Source organism: Motacilla alba, chromosome Z (assembly GCF_015832195.1).
Source record: "Motacilla alba alba isolate MOTALB_02 chromosome Z, Motacilla_alba_V1.0_pri, whole genome shotgun sequence".
NCBI lineage: Eukaryota > Metazoa > Chordata > Aves > Passeriformes > Motacillidae > Motacilla > Motacilla alba.
This window is the reverse complement of record NC_052046.1, coordinates 7283285-7302068: the sequence shown is the minus strand read 5'-3', so window position 1 is coordinate 7302068 and position 18784 is coordinate 7283285. Positions and strand designations below refer to the sequence as shown.

The 18784-nt window shown below is 41.1% G+C and overlaps 1 protein-coding gene across 19 annotated transcripts in view; it reads right to left on the bottom strand.

Annotated features, from left to right (window-relative positions):
* Positions 1 to 18784, bottom strand: part of CELF4 (CUGBP Elav-like family member 4) — a 710045-nt gene that overhangs the window by 31262 nt on the left and 659999 nt on the right. For 18 of the 19 annotated variants that reach the window (XR_005255538.1, XR_005255539.1, XM_038125919.1 and 15 more), the window contains one exon: positions 7497 to 7663. Coding sequence is in view for 17 of the 19 variants with exons in the window: in XM_038125919.1 (XP_037981847.1) it covers positions 7536 to 7663 (128 nt within the window). In the remaining 2 variants the exon portion in view is untranslated. Of the gene's footprint in view, positions 1 to 3240; positions 7263 to 7496; positions 7664 to 18784 lie in introns of those variants that run through there. The other variant, XM_038125913.1, reaches the window with a different exon arrangement.

The window sequence follows — 18784 nt, the reverse complement described above, 5'->3', positions numbered from 1 at the left end:
CCCAATCATGGCTGTGGTTAGTACTTTTCCAGACAGAGCACTGAGTTTTCATTTACTCTGCTTCTTGCTTGGGAAATGACTTGACTGCTGTTCTCCTTTCCCCTCCAGCTCAGCCATCTACCCAATATTTCAAAAAGGTTGGATGAAGCTCAGCTAAGTGGAAAAATGAACCGTTTGAAATAAAAACTCTCTTTTTTTTTCTTTTCTTTTTTTTTTCCCCTAACTGCAGTCACAGGGCTGGATGAAAGACACCTGAGAAGCAAGGCTTGTACCGTAAACCTTCAATTCTCTACTACAGCTGAATCAAACACTTCAGAGACCAGAGTTTTGATATTCACTTGTATCTGGCCAAAGTTACCGTACCTATGAATTATTCAAATATGCAATTATTGCATTTGATATATCACTGGGTATAACCGTGGGAACGAGAAACAGTGTTCTAGTGCAGCTGATTGTATATGCCTTCCAAACCATAAGGACATCAATTTAAGGTGCTCACATTGATGGAGTGCTCTGCAACCCCTTATTAAGATTCTTGCCAACTCCTGTAGCAGTTTTCCCCTGCAGAGTAAATTTCATGGAGTTTTTTAGCCTCCCTTTTCTTTATCTCTACAGTGCAAGTGCCAAACACTATCCCACAGAGCTTCAATTCATGGTTCTGCAGTAGCTCTCAAAGGTCAGTGACAAAAAGATCAGATCATTTCCAGCTTAGTGATCAATGCTGCACAAGTGACCTGAGTCCTGTGTACATGTTGGGGCTAACTCATAACTCTGATTTCATTGTGAGTTTCCAGTTTCCCTGGAAGAAGGTTTTAACCTTCTTCTTAGACGTAGAGGGCTGTGCCCTGCCTACTGTTCATATTGTCTTTACCTGGGCAAAAAACCACATTTATGGTGCTGATGGTTGTATTAACTGAACACACCAAAGACAGCTCTATCTGCCTTCAAATTTGGGGCCATCTGAGAAGAACATCTCTGAAGTTCTAGACCTTTCTTTGCTCTCTCCCTGAGCAGCATTTGTAAATTGATAACGTGCCCGTTTCCTGTTTGCTCACTAGAGAGTACTGGTCTCTCTGTCAATGTCCCAGTAACAATGGATTTTGCTGACTTGTAACTTATTGGAAGGCCCTGTAGAAAAATGACTGTGCTTGTTTTCCAGGACTCATCCTGTATTTTCACAATCCTCTTCCATTGTGGGTCTTTGCCTTCTCTCATTCATTTTGTACATATTTTATTTAGCAGAGGATTCATTCTGTCAGTGTTTGCTGCTGCTGCTGCTGCTTGAACAAAAAATTTGGCTATGGATGCCTCCTGTGTTTTTCCATCTCTTTGGCTCTCATTTCAAATCACTGCTGTTTCAAACGCCTACTCTTTCCTTTTCTTATATTTTCTGTTTTTTCTTCAAATTGCAGTCCCTCATGCACTGGCCCAGCAGATCTATGTGCTGAATGAACCCAGAAGAAATGTTCCTTCAAAGGCTGCTGTTTCCAGGTTACTGCAGCTGCCCATTAACTGATGCAATTGAAGCTTACACTGAGCCTAGAAAGCCTCTAAAATCTGACTTACTTAGGTAATTTGTCATAGTCCATATGATCTCCCACACTAATCTTGGTCAAGTGGCTGAATATGAAATTATTACCCTCCAGTCAACCCTGGAGTTTGGGGGTTATGCTGTTGGAAGCCTTGGAAGAGGGCACCACCATAACAAGCTCCTGGTCTTTTCACAGTGTTGTGTATTTGGGGAAGAACTCAGAAGGCTCTTTGCTGGCCGAGTCTTTGGCAAAAGTTCTCACAATTCTCCAGAAGTCTAGAGCACCAGGACCAAGAGCATCACAGTGAGATGAGAAGTAGGAGGCTGCTTTAATATCTGTTACTTAATTCTGAAGTATTTACATTATCTAACATAAAAACCCCCCAAAACTTGGGTTTTAATGAAGAATTCCTGTTCCAAACTGAGGGAAAGTGTTGTGGTGTTGCCTTGTGCTGCTCTATCACTCCCATGACAAATAGTGCAGATCCGTTAGTGACCTACATGGACTCATTTAGATGCAAACACAGCAATACTCCTGAAAAGCTGCCCTGCTTTGAGGAAGAGCAAGTTCCAAATATTGCTGAATGGAATTCAGTCTCAGAGCAGTAATTAGTGATTGTAATTTTGGAGTAAATGCAGTAATTAATTATTGTCGTTTTCCATCAGTGCATTGTATTGTGTGCCAATCTCAGAATAAAATAATTAGCAAATGGGATTTTGCATGCTCTGGTATCGAAACTGTGGTTTCTAGAACAGACATGAGAATTTTGCCATAATAAAGTTATCAGTAATTTAAATGGACAGACGGGTTAAAAATGATCAGACAGAAAAATAAAGGATTTCCTTGTCAGTCTTGCAAACATCTTCAGGGATCCTGTTTTAACCTCCCCCACTAAAATTCACTTCCATTCGCTCAGTACAAGCACAACAGCACAAAGTTTAGGTTGTAAACACAGTGAGTGATGCTTAATTTAATCACAGGTGTCAGTGGAAATGAAAAACAAAAGTAATCCAAAGAACAGAAAAAAATATTGGCTGAGGTGATGTTTTTCCAGTACCTGAACAGACTTTCCAAAATTAAGCTGTGCTGATTTTTTTCTCTCTTTATTCACTCATATTAAAGCTTGTGCTGGAGTACTGTTTTGATGCAATTATACTAGTGCAAATTTCCATAATGTAAGCAAGTCCTAAACGATCTAAGTGATGACTAAAAGAGGGAAACAACAATAATCTGTGCAGGTGGAAGAGAAGCTGGTTAGCATGATTGTAGGAGGCATAACTAGAAGAAATGGGATTTTATCTTGAAAAAGGGTATTTGGAATGAATCTCAAGATGAATAGCCTAATAGAAAACAGTGAGATCAATGCAGCTGCAGAATAGCCTCTCACTAGAGGTAATAGAAAGTTATCTGGGAGGCAAAAGCAACAAAAAATTTCAGTAAAAAATACACTTTCACTAGACTTTGCATTGAAGCCATCTGAAATGACAAGAGAAGACAGAAGTTTTCCTCTCACATATTTTTGTTTATGACAATTTGGAATTTTGCTTTTTTGTTTTATTTTGGCTGATGGCATAATCTTACTTAAAAATGGAGATTGGGTTGCTTTTATTTTTTTCTCTTATTAGGGAACAAAAAGAGAAAAATGCAAAGTTTTCCAGTTTGGTAAAATATACACTCCAATTAAAAAAAAAAAAAAAAAAAACCCAAACCAACCAACCAACCAAACAAAAATTGCAGAGTAAAAATATCACCTATTCCAGACAGCTGCAAAAACATGTATTTCACACATTTTACAATAAACCAGACATCAGTCCATGTTCAAAAAGCAGTGAAGGAGGACCTGAAAAATCTTTTTTTTATTTTCGTATTTGAGCTTTGGCCTATGTTATTTCCCCAGTGTTTTGTAGAAGCAGGTTGCCTGGGCAGTGCATCCATTCAATGTTTTGTCACTACTCTGGAGCGCAGCTAAAAAAGATCTTGCTGTTGATCTTACTTCCATTTTTTTTTCACTTTTCTGTTTCCCTTTTGCCTCACTCAGTTTGTCTTGCTCACACTCACTTTGTCTCAGTCAGTTTCATGCCAGTGCTCTGGGTTAGTCTCACCCAAATGTCTCTGCATCTTTAGCTTTAAATAAAACTTAAGCAGCAGAGTGTCTGTGTGAGGTGGAAAACATCACTTTGCCAGTGACCAGCCACTGCAATGAAGCCACAGAAGGGGAATGGACAGGATTTTCAGGGCTGTTGTGTGCTGTGCCTTTTATTGATCGATCAGCTGGATGCTCCTGGGCTGCTCTGTGCTCTGCCCAGAGCTCTGGAAGGGCTCTGAGCTCTGCAGTTTTCTAGGCAGTGCTGTCCTGCCGTGCCTGCCTGTCCTGGCAGCGGGCTCAGGGCTCACAGCCCCAGGCACTGCGGGCTGCACCTGCAGCTCCTCACAGCACAGGGTGTGGAAGGGCTCCTAGCAAAGGCCACCTATGGGAGATGTGGGTTTCAAGTTGGTTTTTTCTTAATTATTTTGTGCATTTTCTATCTGAAAGACATATGGAGTGCCTCTGAGTCCTTGCTTCCTAGTCCTGAGGGGAATTGGCAATAGAATATACTGGTTTTGGCAGAGTTGCCTCAAATGATTCTCCTCTCTTGCTTTCTCCCAGCCCATCATTCCTCCCCTCCTTTTTCTCCACCTACAGCCACCTCTTTACTTATAAAGAAAAAAGAGAATGGGGCAGCCATTTTGCCATCTAAATTCTCCAGGACTTTGCTCGCTGCAGCTTCGGACTTATCTGCTGCATCACAGAAACCCTTTCAGTGTTTGACAGCAAGTTTAGTGCACTTGTAAAGAAAACAAAGGACTTCAAATTGCTGTGGCCTAGACTTCTTGTGCCCCAAAAGGGAGATTTAAAAGTTTTCTTTAAAAAAAGTGCATCCAGAATTAAAATTTAGTGAGGCCCTTTCTTTCTCAGTTAGGAAAAAAACACTCTAGTGGATTATATCAAACTAGGTGCTGATTTTTTTTGTTGTTGTCATTGGCAGCTTCTTATTTTTTGGAAGCAATTCAATAGAAAAAAAGCCCTTTCTTGGAAAAATCCCAATTAAAAAGTTTCTTGAGCATCCTCTTGAAGCACATGAGTAATTACTCTGGTGTCAATACCATTGCACACATGCTTCAAACTGGAATTAAAGACCCTGAAGAGCTGCATCCAAAGTAAAGACAGATAAAAAACACAGTGGAGTTATTATCTTTCTATCAGTTAAAGGAAGCTGCAAATCAAGCCAGCAGTGGAGGTAAAATAATACTGTGCTTAGCCAAGAACAGCTGACCTATCTCTGAGTCAGGCTTATTCTGGAGGGCTTATCACTAAGCCCTGATCACTACTGCCCAGCCCTGGTGGGAAAGCTGACCTGTGGCCTTCCTGACTGAGAATCCTGCCTGCTTCTAGAGTGCTGGTATCAATGTTCCCAATCTCTGGGAGGTAGATGAGCTGAAGAAAGGCCTGGATTTAAGCCCATGTGACCTTCTGGGTATCCTGGCTGTCACCAAGTGTCCTCTCCAGTCTATTGCAGCATGGTTCTCCCTGTGGTAACCCAAATCCTCCCCCTGGGGAACGTTCCTGCAGTATCCTCCTTGGGACAACATTCACTCAGGCAGTTCCTTCTGTCAGGTAGAAAAACACATGTAATTATACTTTTTTTTTCCTGGAGAATTCCTTTCTGGTAGAAGTTGGGTATAACTCCTGCAACAGGTTCAACAAGGTGTGAGTATGCAAGAGAACAAGGACCTCTGAGACAGATTTTGATAGGGTCTCTAAACAAGTCTCTAAACAAGGTTCTCTAAGCCAAGGGTGGAAGTGATCTGGTGGTAAAACTGATTTTTCTGGACAGCAGAGTACCAAAGCCAAAGTCAAAGCCAGGAAGGCTAAAGGACTTCCTATCTAGAGGCAACTCCTTAAGACTGTTCTGCTTAGTAGAAGCAAAGGAAAGGAAAAAAAAATGCTTAAGAGAAACACATGGAATTATATCACTCTTTTACTGCTGATTCATTTTTATATAATTTAAATTAAGTATTTTGGAAAAAAAGTACCCAAGCAACAAATCTTTGTCCTTCTAGTGAGTAACCTTTCGTAGGAAACAAGCTGAGACCTCAGAGCACTTCTAGGTGAGCCATGATGATAAAAACCACTATAAACTCATAGTGGTGAATCTTGAACAACGCAGGTATCCACAGCCCTGCATCTTCTGACACCACCATGAGAAACAAGCATATCCTCAGCCAGCACAGCTATGCTGAGACACAAAGCCTGGTGCCTACCTAGGGAGACCTTTGTGTCCCTTGATCCCTTTGCAGGTGTCACAGAAAGCCTCCCTGACAAAGGCAGCCCCTGCTTTAACACAGTTGCATGCATGCACCCCCGCTCTCCCCCAGCAAAGCCTGCAGAAAAAAAGCCAGTGTGATGAAGCAAAAAGCATTTGGATATGGCAACATGTTTTGGTTTCAAGCTTCCAAGAGGCCTTTTCATAAGCAAGGAAAAGAAAAGAGGTTTTTGAAGGGGGAAAATGCATTGATGGTTATCTTCATATAGTCACATATAAAGGAGATTCTAAACTATGGAGGCTGTTTCCTGCACATGCACCTAAAGTGTTTATTGAAAGGTTTCTTAATCTCCTTTATGCTGTCTTCAGTGCAGCACCTCTTTCAAAGACATTTTGATCCCACTCCTGAATTCTCACTGGAAAAGATACTGCTCTGAAGACTGGAAAAATATGTTTTTCAAACATATTGGGATCCCCATGAAAAATTAAAGCACTCTGTTTTTCTTTGGGAAAGTTGAAGATAGGGATTTCCTGCCTGTCTTAGATAAATCAAAAGAGGCCTGAATAAAAATCACAAAATCTTCGACATTACATCTAAAATGACACAGAAATGTTACCTAACCAATCTCTTTATCACTAATTCAGGAGTACAAATTGCTTAGGGCCTCCCTAGGTGCTGAGTTTATTGGGGAATCTCTAGTGTGGAACAGTTTTAACAACAGGAGCATTTCCTGTCTCTGTAAACAAACACATAGGGGTTTATATTTCTGTTTCTCAAAGAATTACCTAATGAAAGAGCCAGCCAGTAGTGGAAAATATTTCCGTTTTTGGAAATATCTTCATTTTTGTTATTGGTGATATGTTTGGATTCCAATGAAATGAGCTGTGGCTTCTGATATTTTTGGTGTTGTTACATGTATTAGAAGGTCCCTTGAAACATCCAGCTGGCTTATTTCCAGCAATACATAGCACATGAGTCTAAAAACGAGACCCCAGGTCCTTACTCCAGCTAAGCTTCCTTGGCTTTGGTCCGGTTTTATCTACACACAGGAGTTTAAAACAACTGACCAAGAAGTGAACATGGATCCTGCTATTAATTTCTTGGGTTTGTAACGAAATAAATCAGGGGTTATTTGGTTGTCAGGGAGACATATTTACATTAAGTTATTATGCTGAGATGGAATTGGATACAGACTGTACTGCATGAAGAATGAAGAATGCTTTGAAACGTTTGCAACACAGAGCTATTGAGACAGACACTGTCCCAGTCCAGTCACCTGGGATTAAACGCAGCCCAGTCCCACCTCTTAATTGCAGATTGTCTTCAAGCACCAGAAATGCTCTCTTTCACTGAGCAGGGGGAATCAGGACAGCTGCTGACTCTCCTCTAGTGACCAGAAACACTTTCTAGAGATGCAGGATGCCCCTGGGATGAGGAAGTTGTCTTATCCCTTGTTAAGCATCCTTCCACCTCTTTTTCTAAAGAGACACACACACAAATAGTTCCTAGTTTATGTGTGGGTGCGTGTCTGAGCAGAGAATCTCTAGCCAGAGTCAAAAAGGCAGAAGATAGAGAGTCACAGAGCTGAATCTCCTTCAGGGTCTACAACACAGAGAGACGCTACAGGTGTAGCTGACACCCCTTTCCCCATGCAGTTACCTGTGCTAGTGCTTTGTATCCAGCGCTTCCCACAACCCTTCAGTAGGGACGATTAGCATCCTTTGGCCTCTTCAGCTGCACCTTCAGCCTCTTCATGCCAATCTGGAATCCATTCATGGCCTGGATAGCAGCTTGGGCACTGGCAGGATTGTCAAAACTCACAAAACCTGTCAAAACACGAGGCAAGGCATGGGACTTAATGAGCTGAAGGGCGCCAAGGCACGTACATGCAACGACCACTGAGAATGAACATGGGGAAGGGGGTGAGGGCACGGAGAGGGAGGAAGTGAGCAGGAAGGAGGGTGGGCAGGTGGGCAGGAGAGTGAGGAAAGGATGGTTGCCAATGTGGGACAAAGGATAGGAGGGGTTGTTACAGATCAGTGTCCCAGGACACAGTGCCTGGTCTGAGTGCCAGTCTGAACACTAGACTATGTGGAGCACAAGGATCCAAATGCTGGTGCCACAAGATTTGGGTCACCTTTGAGCTGGGAGTCAGCAGATGTAATGCATGGTCTCAAGGCACTCTGTCTTCCTCCATCTCCCTCCATTGTGACTTGGGTAAAGCTCTAAACCTTCCTTAACTTGCCATCATAACCTTTTCTTTGCCTTCCAATGCTAATGATGAGGGGAACCTAACACACCTACTGCAGCTTCCTTATTATGGCAATATAAGTAAAATGTGAATTAAAAAAATTCTTCATTATTGTATTAATCAGCATGAATGGTTTGATTGCTGGCTAGCCAAAAAATACGAAGAGCTTTAATCACTGGCAATGTCTGCAAACTCCATGTTACTCTGCAGCTGAGAGATGAACACAAGTGCTTTCCTAACATGGTTTTCCTATGGAATTTCAAATTTTTCCAGCAAATCTCCCAATCAACCACGGAGCACATCTAGCACTAGAAACAACTATAGTGACTGAATATTGTATGTATGGGTCACCTAAGACGTTCTTTGTCTTCATTTGCTCTCTAACAGTCTGATGAAATAATGTAGGTCAACCACCCAGAATGCATTCAGCTAATGCATTCTAATGCATTCAGCTCTGGGGAGGACTTTTGGTGTAGCTTTACTTGTTTTTCTGTTTGTTTCTGTTTTGGAAATTTATTTTTAGTTTTAATTTTTTTTCTCATGTTAGATCCAAAAAAAGGCCTTGTTTCCCCATGCTGTTTATGGCTGTTGCTGGAGCAACCATGGGTCTGACATATTAGTGAGGCAGGGGGCCATCACATTGTACAAGCATTGCCTCTGCTACTCATGCCAGAAATGTCCCTGTGTGCCAACAACATTTCTGAGCACAAACCTTGGGTGAGACTAGCCTGGACCAGCCTGCTCTCCAGACAAAGCCATCTGTTTACCCACCCCTGCAAGGCTCCGGCAGCACAAATCAATCCTGGGAGCCTGGTGTTGCTCCACAGACAGGCTGAAATGAAGAGGTGGTTTTTGCAACCCCTCAAAAAGCTAATGCTGAGCGTTTGCTGCCAGGTATACACCTGCTCCTGACAGCAGAACCAGGCCTGGCTTACAGCCTTGGGCTGTGCTGTGGATCCATTCTGCAGCCCCTCCTCCCTGGTCTAGCTCCTCCTCGGAGGTGAGTCTCACAGGGGACAGAGGGTGTCTTGCATATGAAAAAGACATGGAGCTGTGCATGCTAAGGCAGCTTTGCATTAAGCTGTGCTCCCTGACCTTGGCTAATAATGTGACTTCACGACAGGTCATGAAGCACATGGGGTTTTAAAAAGGGGGGGGAGGGCAATGGAATAAATAGGGAACCTTCTTTGTCCTCCCCTCTTGCAGCCAAGGCTCCAAGTAAACTGGTTGAACTCACAGTTTTCCTGCCAACCCCCTGGATGAGGAGGTACCAACACTGCAGCTCTGAAGATGAACAAAAAGTACTCTCAAGCCCCACAGCAATCATCAAAGAAAGCTGGAGGGCTGTAGTGAGTAATGAGCTGTGGTTTTATTCAATAGCAATGGATCTGCTCTTGCCCTCACTTTTTAGGCAGTAAGTGCCTGGTGATGTTGCCAGTTTGCATTTGACTACTTGAATAATCTATCAACAAAGTCCTATGATTCACTCTCAGCAATGGAATAAACTAAACACTTCCTGGTTTCACCCAAGTACATTCAGACTTAAAATACTTCTGGAAACTCCCTTGGGGATGCCTTACTTGAGCTTCAACATTAAATATTTTGTCTATATACCTCATATCCTTGAATATAAGATATAGTGAAACCGTTTTCTTTCTAAAAATCACATCTGGTTTGCTGATATTCCTGGCCAACACACATCAGTTATCTAAAACAGTAGACTAAAGCCGTTCCAGGGAAGTTCAGAGAAACTGGAACCTAATAATCTGTAGTGCTGAGGTTTTTTTTTTGAATAATGTTTAACATCAAACAATTCCTGGACGAAGTGTGAATTTTAGCACAGAAGACAGGCTGTGTTCAGTGGTTAACTTGGATGTGTCCATGATGTTCTGGAAATTGAGAGAATTTAATAATTTGGGTGTAGGCCATTTTGTGCCAGCTGTCCCCAGTGCTAGGGAGAAGTGCCAGGTATGTTTACTTTACTGATATACACACAGCAATCCAATATCAAAGTTGAGTTGGCTGCAGCTGGATGGTTGTTTAGCTCATGCCTTTAGAGAGCATACCTTGCCTGGGAACTTTGATTTTTACTCTTGCTACTGGTCCTTTTGGGATGTCCTTCCTACTGCCTACATGTGCACATCTAGATTGTGCCTGCACATCCCTCCTTTTGTGAACAAGACACTTTAGGAGCCTATAGTAATCAGTGGAGGTCCTGCCAATGCAGTCCGTGGAGGGTAGGGCAGGATTTCTCTCTTCTTACAGGACACTCTTAGCTGTGCTCAAATGAATCACTGGCTGGGGAGCAGTGCTGGCTGCAGTGAAGGCCAGCACCCAGCTTAAATCAAGGAACCTCTGTTGTGGGATCTACCTGGTTCCATAAGTTAGGAGTGATATCTTAAGGTAAAATGTTAACAAATGTCTAAATGCCTGGGTGGGTCACTCTCCAAAGTGATGTTAATTGCTGAATCAAACCCCTCCAGAAATGCTGCCCACTATGACAGAAGATTATTATTTCTCTACTTTTGCTAAGACTAGACCTTCGAGGGATGATAAGCCCTTGTGCTGGGGTGCTAATATAGTTGTGCCTCTGGAAGGACCTTGCTGTGAGATAAGCTCACGAAGCTGTACCAGTTTTTATCATGACTTTTGCTTTTGAGATGGAATTCTTAGCCCACTTCCTCATTCTGTGCAAAGCTGTAAATAATACAGCATTTTAACAAATGGGACTAATAAGAGAGATCAGAAGTGCATTTGCTCACTATATTTCATTTAGACCAGATAATGAAGCTGGGAGTTGTACTCTGATTCTGGTATTAGTTGCCTACAGATTTGGACCAGATTTTTTTCTCCTTAGTTGTTCTGCTATTCACTGATGCAGTATAAAAATCTCCTCTGTCTGGATGCTGAGGGTAGAGGAACGGGGATTTAAAATCTTTGGAAAGAGATGGGCAAATGCCAATAACTGTGTATTTTCTTTGTGATCATATTCTAGGGACAGAACAGCTAATTACTCTAGCTTCATTTCACTGTTTTAGCTTTGAGGGCCTTGATATGCTCATAAGTTGCTGGTGCATCCAAGTCTCCCACTTTCCTTTTATTTATGTGTAGCCGTGTTTCATATTGTGGAAGGTATTTGGATGAACTCCAAAGAGAAGGAAAGCTATGGCTTATCATGAGATTTTAGACTTTACAGTGGATAAGGGACAGGCAGAGAGACAGGCATGTTGGACTAACAACAGCATATTCCTTTCTCTTCTCAGGTCAAATACCTACTGGCAGATTTGACTTTTTTGTGTTGTTACATGCAGTACTGGCAGTCAACAATCTTTGTTTCTCCTCATCTGTGTCAGCGGGACTCGTGGTACTATGACAGATTAGAACATGTATGACTAGGAATAGAATGTATGTACTGGGAAAATAACTTAAATACTCAGTTCCTAGAGGGATTCAGTATTTGAGCCCATGGGCTCAAAACATGATGGCAGTAGTACAGCTGCTCTCTGTGTTCTGAACACCACCCCTGCATTGTCATGTACATCTTGAAGGACGAAAGAGAAAGGGAGAGGTTAAAAAGCTTGAAGCTCTTTCTGTGCATCAGTTAATTAATAATCAGAGAAATATATGTTCTGGTCTGGAGACAGTTGGTAGGAGGACAGCATTTTGTGATAAATCTACTTTATGGGGGGGATATTGGTGGGTTTTTTCTTCCCCCCCCCCCCCAGGGATTATGTAAAAACACTGTTCTAATAAATGATTTATCAAAAGCAGCAGAGAATGGCGAAAGCTGCTAGGACAGAAACAGAGGGCATCTATTCTTTCTGATTCCGCACAGCATCTTCCAGGAAAGGAACTGTTGTTGGAGCCCACTACTTCTTCTGGCTTGCTCTTTTCCTGCAAGACTGTGCTAACTATTACTAGGCAGAAACTGGACTACAATTTTGGAATTGCTTTATTTTCTCTGCCTTTTCTCTTCCAGAGAAAGTTCTTATGGTGCGACGTGGGGAGGGAGCTTTGTGCCTTTCTCATTACATGATCAGCACAATCACCAATGGCTTTATGTAACAGATATTACCTAAGGGCTGTTTTTCTATTTTAATCAGCTGGGATGATGAAGAAGGGAATTCACAATATATGTCAGAGTACATCTGAAGACTGTTTTGTGACTGTAAACTTTTTGTTTATGGTCCGTGTTTTCTCTGCCTGTCCATGAATTAGTTTCTGCACTAAGAGCAGTCCTGAATAGGAGCACATGGTTATGTTTCCATGGATCCTTAATTGGTCCTTCTAAGTTTTCTTGTTTGCTTTGCATCCGGCAAGGAGAATCAGTGGTTAATGTGCAAAACAGCCTCTTGATGATCTGTTATCAGGTTGAAATAACATGTTGTCTCTTCTGGGCAGGAGCTTTCCTCTGGATGGAGCCCAGTGCATGGTAACTGTGCTGAACTTCCCTCAAATCAGTCAAGACGACAAATGAGGCCAAGATGCAAGACTGGACTTTTCCTCCAGGCTCCTGAACTGTGGGCAGCTGATCCTACAGCAGGTCCACTCATGTTGCCTTTAGGCAATAGAAAGGAAAAGAGGCACCTCAAAGAAATGAATGTTAAACTTGTCTTAAAACTAAGAAGAACGTTTTTATCTATGTTCCAGGTACTTGCTGCCATCTCAGAAATATAATTTACAAGACACTGACACATAAGCAAGTAGAAATTGCTGCTTATTAGCTTGTTGTAGACCAGACTTTTTTTTTTTTTTTTACTAGTTCTGGCCATCAGAATATTTGTCTGACTGCCATGAAGGATCTTTTCTGGTGCTTCTTGTTCCTTCAGTGATGAAAGTCACTAGCTAAGGAGAGCATCTCTGAACTTTTTCCTTTTGACATTCAACCCATATTCATTTTACTAGAGGGAAATGAGAGTAACAGAAGAGCAAGGATCTGCTGCTCAGCCTCTGGGAGAGAAAGAGAAGAAATGCCACGCACGTAGCCTAGGCACTAGCAAAGGAGAAGTCCATGCCTATTGCTTCCCTTGTGTCCAAAGTGCTTCCCCCTAGGCTATAGGAAGGAGGTTGGCCAGACTAGAGCAGCTGAATCATAGAATATCCTCAGCTGGAAGGACTCCACAAGAATCATGGAGTCCATGGGACAAGAATCATGGATTCCCATGTCCCTTACATGGGACAGCCCCAAGAGTCACACCGTGTGTCTGAGAATACCAAAATGGAGGGACCTGCAGAAAGTGCTGGTAATTGTTTAGACCAGAGACCTTGCCCTCCTGTCCTTCCTCCAAGAATCTGAGACAGTAATTAAGGAATTAGTCATTGATACAATTTGTTATTAATAGAACTGTTCCCTCAGCTCATGGGTTCCTAGCTTTTATGAAAGGTGAGATCTAGGGAGGCATTTTTTGCTGTGAAGGCAGCAGTAAGGTGCTCACATCAAAGTAGTCTTCCTGTGGGAACAGTGGTGTTCAATAGCTCCTGTCCTTCTCCCCCCGTGAGTACCTGCCCACCTGCTCCTCAGATCTTCCCTGCTATTTCAGTCTATTTGATTCCTACGATTCCTCAGTTTCTTTTTCTCCGTGTTTATTAGTCTTATCAGAGAATTGAGGTTTTCCTTTAATTGCTTTGCAAGGTCTTTACCTTGCTGTGTTCTTTACACAATGTACTAGCTGCTGCCTCGCAATTTTTTAGTGCTGTAAAGAATTTCAGGATACAATCTGTATGTAAGTAGCTCTATAATGTATGTGTGCATTGGAAGGTATTGTATTATAAGGTGATTTATGGGTACTGGAATACTCAATAAAGGAGTGCGTCTGCAGAGCAAGGGCATAGCACTTCAGCTGTTTTCCAGTGTCTAATAGGGTTGGATGACTTTTTGGATTATTTAACCTTCCACTGCTGTTTAATCATGTCCAAGAGAGATCTGTCTACCCAGCTATCCATCCCATCCATCCATCCATTTATTTTTTTAATGTATGAACAGTCAGTAACAGACGACTGTGCTAAACAACTAGTATTAAATATTTCCCATCTGCGACATGAGATAATTGGAAGCCCAGAATATTCAAGGAATTGGCTCAGAAATCTGCTGAACCATTAATGTTCATTTTAGAAATTTATGGAATATTAGAAAACCTTCAAAATGTTCCAGGAAAAGAAACAATCTAATATTAATTTTTAAGGGTATAAACTAGGTGACCTGATAAACTTATTTAAACTTTCATAAGTGCCAGAAAAAATATGAAAATTTTGATATGAGATAATATGGCAAATAATTTAAAGATACACAATTAGTACCAATCATCATGGTTTCATGGAACATAACATCTATCAAATGAAACTGATTGCATGAAATTGCAAGTTCGGTGAATAAAGTAAGTTATCATAAAGTGTATTTAAACTTTGCTACAGTATTTCAGACAGCATTTCTTTACAGAAAATGAAATCAGCTCAAAAATGAGACTACCAAAAAATCTGTCAGTTGTTACAAACAAAATTGCAGAGATTCTGGGAGTCTCCTTCAGCAATGTGCTGAAATGTCTGTGCTATTCAATTTCTCTAGCGTTACTTGGAAGACATTTGAAGTAATTACTGGTAAAATTGGCCAATCATACAAAACTGGTGAAATAATGACAGAAGTAAGTGACCTGGGTCACAGTGTAGGCTGGACACAGTTAAAGGATGTTCATTTTAATCCAATCAAATGCAAAATTAAGTATCTCCAGGAAAAAGCAAGTGGGTCACTCATAAAAAGAGGAAATCCTCATTAAAAAACAGTAAGAAGAAGATGGGTGTCATGGTAACAGCCAAATATATGAGCTCTCACGCTTGTGTTAAAATTCTCAAAGTCCCAAGACTTAGTACAGTTTTGGGATGAAGTTATCTTTGCTGAATATCCTCTGGAAATAGCAAGGTAGTGTTACCTCTGAGTATGGCTCAGGAAAGATCCTTACTGGAATTCTGCATTTAGTTCTAGTGATTGCTCTACAAAACAAATAGGTTTAAATACTTATTCAGAAGTAGAAGAGTAATTATAGGTCTGAAAGAATAATGAGAGTGGCCACAGTTTATTGAAGAGAAAGTTAAACTTACTTCTGGCCATAGTCTATAAATAATACCTACTAAGACATGGGGTTCTTTTAGAATAGTGGGGAAAAGAAGAGCTTGCTGATTTCTTCTGTGCCTTCTGGAAGAAGGCATTTGTCAAATTTAAAACGGAAATAAGACACCAAGTCTGCATATTTGGAATGGTAAAGGTAATTAACTATTTTGGACAACATCTTGTTTAGCAGTAGGGGTGGAGCACCTATCACATGAAACCTCGATTAAGAGATTTTCTAAAAGGGATGCTATGACTCAAGCAGAAGGCTTTAACCTGTCACATGAGCTAAGGCACCTGGCATATGTTATTTCAGACTTTAGTCCAAAGGATCAGAACAGTCTCTTCTGATACTGCATGTCTGTCTGTCTATTGTTCATTTTGCAGTTCAGATATTTAGAGAATCAATTCTTGCTTGCTAATCTGGGATGGATTGAGGTAACAGTCATGATACAGGTGACAATTGATGTTAATGCCTTATAATAAATGGCCCCAAAGTGTGGGCTGCAGACCACTGAGAGGGCTGACTGGTACTCGTTCTTCATCTTGCTTCCAGCTGAGAGAAACTGAACAGATGGGAAGGGGAGATTAAATGAAGAGTGAAAGTAGATGGCATGATTAACTTTCTCTAAAGGTCAGAACACCCAGTGCAGAAGGTAGCTTGAAATACACAAGTATCTCCCTGATGTTACCTTCCTGACCTCCTGTGCCTGAAACTGCCTCTCCACATTGCAACAGTGTGAGCTGGAGTGTGCAGAGAAGTTGGTCCTTGTTTTTGTGCATTGCCTGTTGGATGATCTCCAGATGGAGAGATATCCAGGCAGAAGAAGCAGTGTCTCCTCTGAAAGTAGAGGGCTATAGATGCTGACCCTGAATATGGTCATTAGACCAAGAAGGGCTGCTCTAGCTACGAGTCTTCTCTTTCATAATCTGTATGGTGTTTGATTCTTTTTCATAGGAAAATTGTTGTCATGACTCATCTTGAAAGCACAAGGGTAAGACTCTAGATTAGACTAGAATTTTGACAACTTAAACAACTGCACGATCAGATCTGATCTGAGGGTTCAAACTCAAAGAGGGGAAATTTAAATTATATATATGAAAGAAATTCTTTACTGTCAGAGGGATGAGACTCTGGCACATATTGCCCAGAGAAGCTGTGGATGCCACATCCCTGCTCAAGGCCAGGTTGGATGGGGCTGGGAGCAATCTGGTCTAGTGGAAAATGTCCCTGCCCATGGCAAGGGACTGGAATGAGATGATCTTTAAGGTCTCTTCCAATCCAAATAATTCTATGATTCTGTGATCCAAGGTTTTGGCTCATATATACATCTGGGCATGTGATCAGGACTAACTTTTTCTAAAAAGATAAAAGGGAGTAAAAATTTCATTTAGAAAACCACAACAGATCTCACATCATAACAGTGGAGTAAAGATTAAAACTTCTCTTTTTCCAGTAAACAGAGGTTTTCTAAAGGATGAGCAATTACTTGTTTGATGCTATGGACTGTGGTTCTACCCATTCTTATAAGTCGAATTGGTGAATTGATAGAAGAAGTGGAGGATTGAGGCTTCAGCCAATTTTTGGAGAGCTCATGAAACAGACATTGGACCAGTATACATACATGTCTGCTGTGGACAAAAAGCACTGTGGTTCTTCTATAAAAAACATAATGTTCCAGCCCAGGTGATGATTATCTTCCTCACAAGGAACAAACAGCCAGTGGTGAATCACGTGTAGATGACTAAATAGTATTTGTCCTCTTTCTGAATGATGTGTAGGACTGAAGCTATTTCCTAAATACTCTCAGAAATTGATGGAATTCTTGACTTGTTTTCTGAGCCTTCCTTGAAAACAACTGATGTCACCATGTGCCAGAATAAGGTTTATGGGGGAAATCATATGGTTGAAAGAAGCAGGTGAACCTTTGAGGATATATGCTCTTCTACAATGTGAAACTGGAAATAAAGGATGAGTATAATGCAGGTTTTACACAAGTTCTAAGCAGCTGCTGATGCTCAGTTAAGGATGCACTGAGATTGTTACTGAATCAAAATGAAGGCTATTTTTACATTTGTTTTGTGAAGTTTGCAATATAAACCAGATGAAAATAATTATTGAAGCTCCCACCAGCCAAGTCACAATCTGTTTTTCATCTAAATCTAATTTCTTTTCTCCCCGATTCTCTCTTGGATCCTGCTTCATTTGTGACTTTTTGATTAGGAAGCCATGTATGAACAAGGCAACTGCTGAAATCACCAGTTGTCCTTCTTGATCTATAAGAGACAAGTACCATAAAAAGTGACCTTGTTGAAAATATTTTGTAGAAGGTACGTAATAAAATTCCTTTCTGGACTAATCAAGAAAAAGTATCCAAAAACCAGAACACCCAAACAAACCAGGAAATCCTGTCAGGAAGGTGAGCTGTGAGCTGTACTAGTCACTATTTTTTAGCAGTTCTCTCATGTCCCAGGGAGCCTCTGAAATACATCCCTTTTTGGTGCAGCAATGCACAGAACCTTCCCATCTTGCTCTTGCTGACCATTACTTAGATGGATAACTACCCACCCTTCTCTGCTGGTTGTTAACACCAGATACCTCATTATGGGTAGTTTGGGACAACCCAACAGAGATAGAAAAGCCTGCAGCTTCTCTTGTGCAGCAGTCTGGAAGTTTCTGTTCAGAAGCCAGAAGTGGTGATGAACAGTTTTTGGCCATGATTTTTGAAGGAATATTTTACTTTCTATGGAGGCGACTGTGTGAAAAACAGCTAACCAAACTAAAAGTGAACTCAACAGGAAAACAAACCTCCTCATATGCAGTGAGTCATTGGGAAAGGAAAGGAAAAGAGAAAATCTCTCAATATCTAGACCAGGAGTTTGTGAACTGGCACTGACCTATGATGGGTAGCAAGAGTAGAAAGTAAAGAGTTGCTCAGGTTTTAACGGGAAGATAATATCTCCAGATTCAACCGGCTATTATTACATTTGTGGTACTTTCCCTGTCATTGTAAAACCTCCACATTTTCAACCACCCCCAAAGGGCAAGAAAATGATTGTCTGGCTTCTGTTTTCAAAAACAACAATGGGAAAGAAAAACTGTCTTATTGCAGCAGAGATGCTGACAAATTCCCGTGGATCTGCCAGCAGAATGTTCACCATTACTAGCCTTCAAAGACCTGAATTTTGGAGATCTCAGCGAAGAACTGCAGCTCATCAGAATAGCTGCATTCAGTCTATGGGACCTGAATCATAACAGAGATTTACTAAATCCTGATCTAGTACTGGCTCTGGGGCCTCTGCCCAGTGACCCATCAGAGCTCTTGATCCACCCTTGGGTAGAAGACTGGAAAATAAGATTGTGTTTTAATTACTAAACTAAGAGGAATAGAAATATATTTTGAAAACATGGTTCTGAATATGCCTTTGAACAGAAAAATTAAAGACCTGAGAATGGCATGATATGTTAGTAGTTTGTAGAGGGATCTTAATTTGAATGGATGGGGTAAAAATATGAGCCACCCCTAAAAAAGAAGTGTTTTTGCTTAAAATTCAAAAACCCAGTAGCAAAAAATCTCTTATTAGAATTAAAAAAAA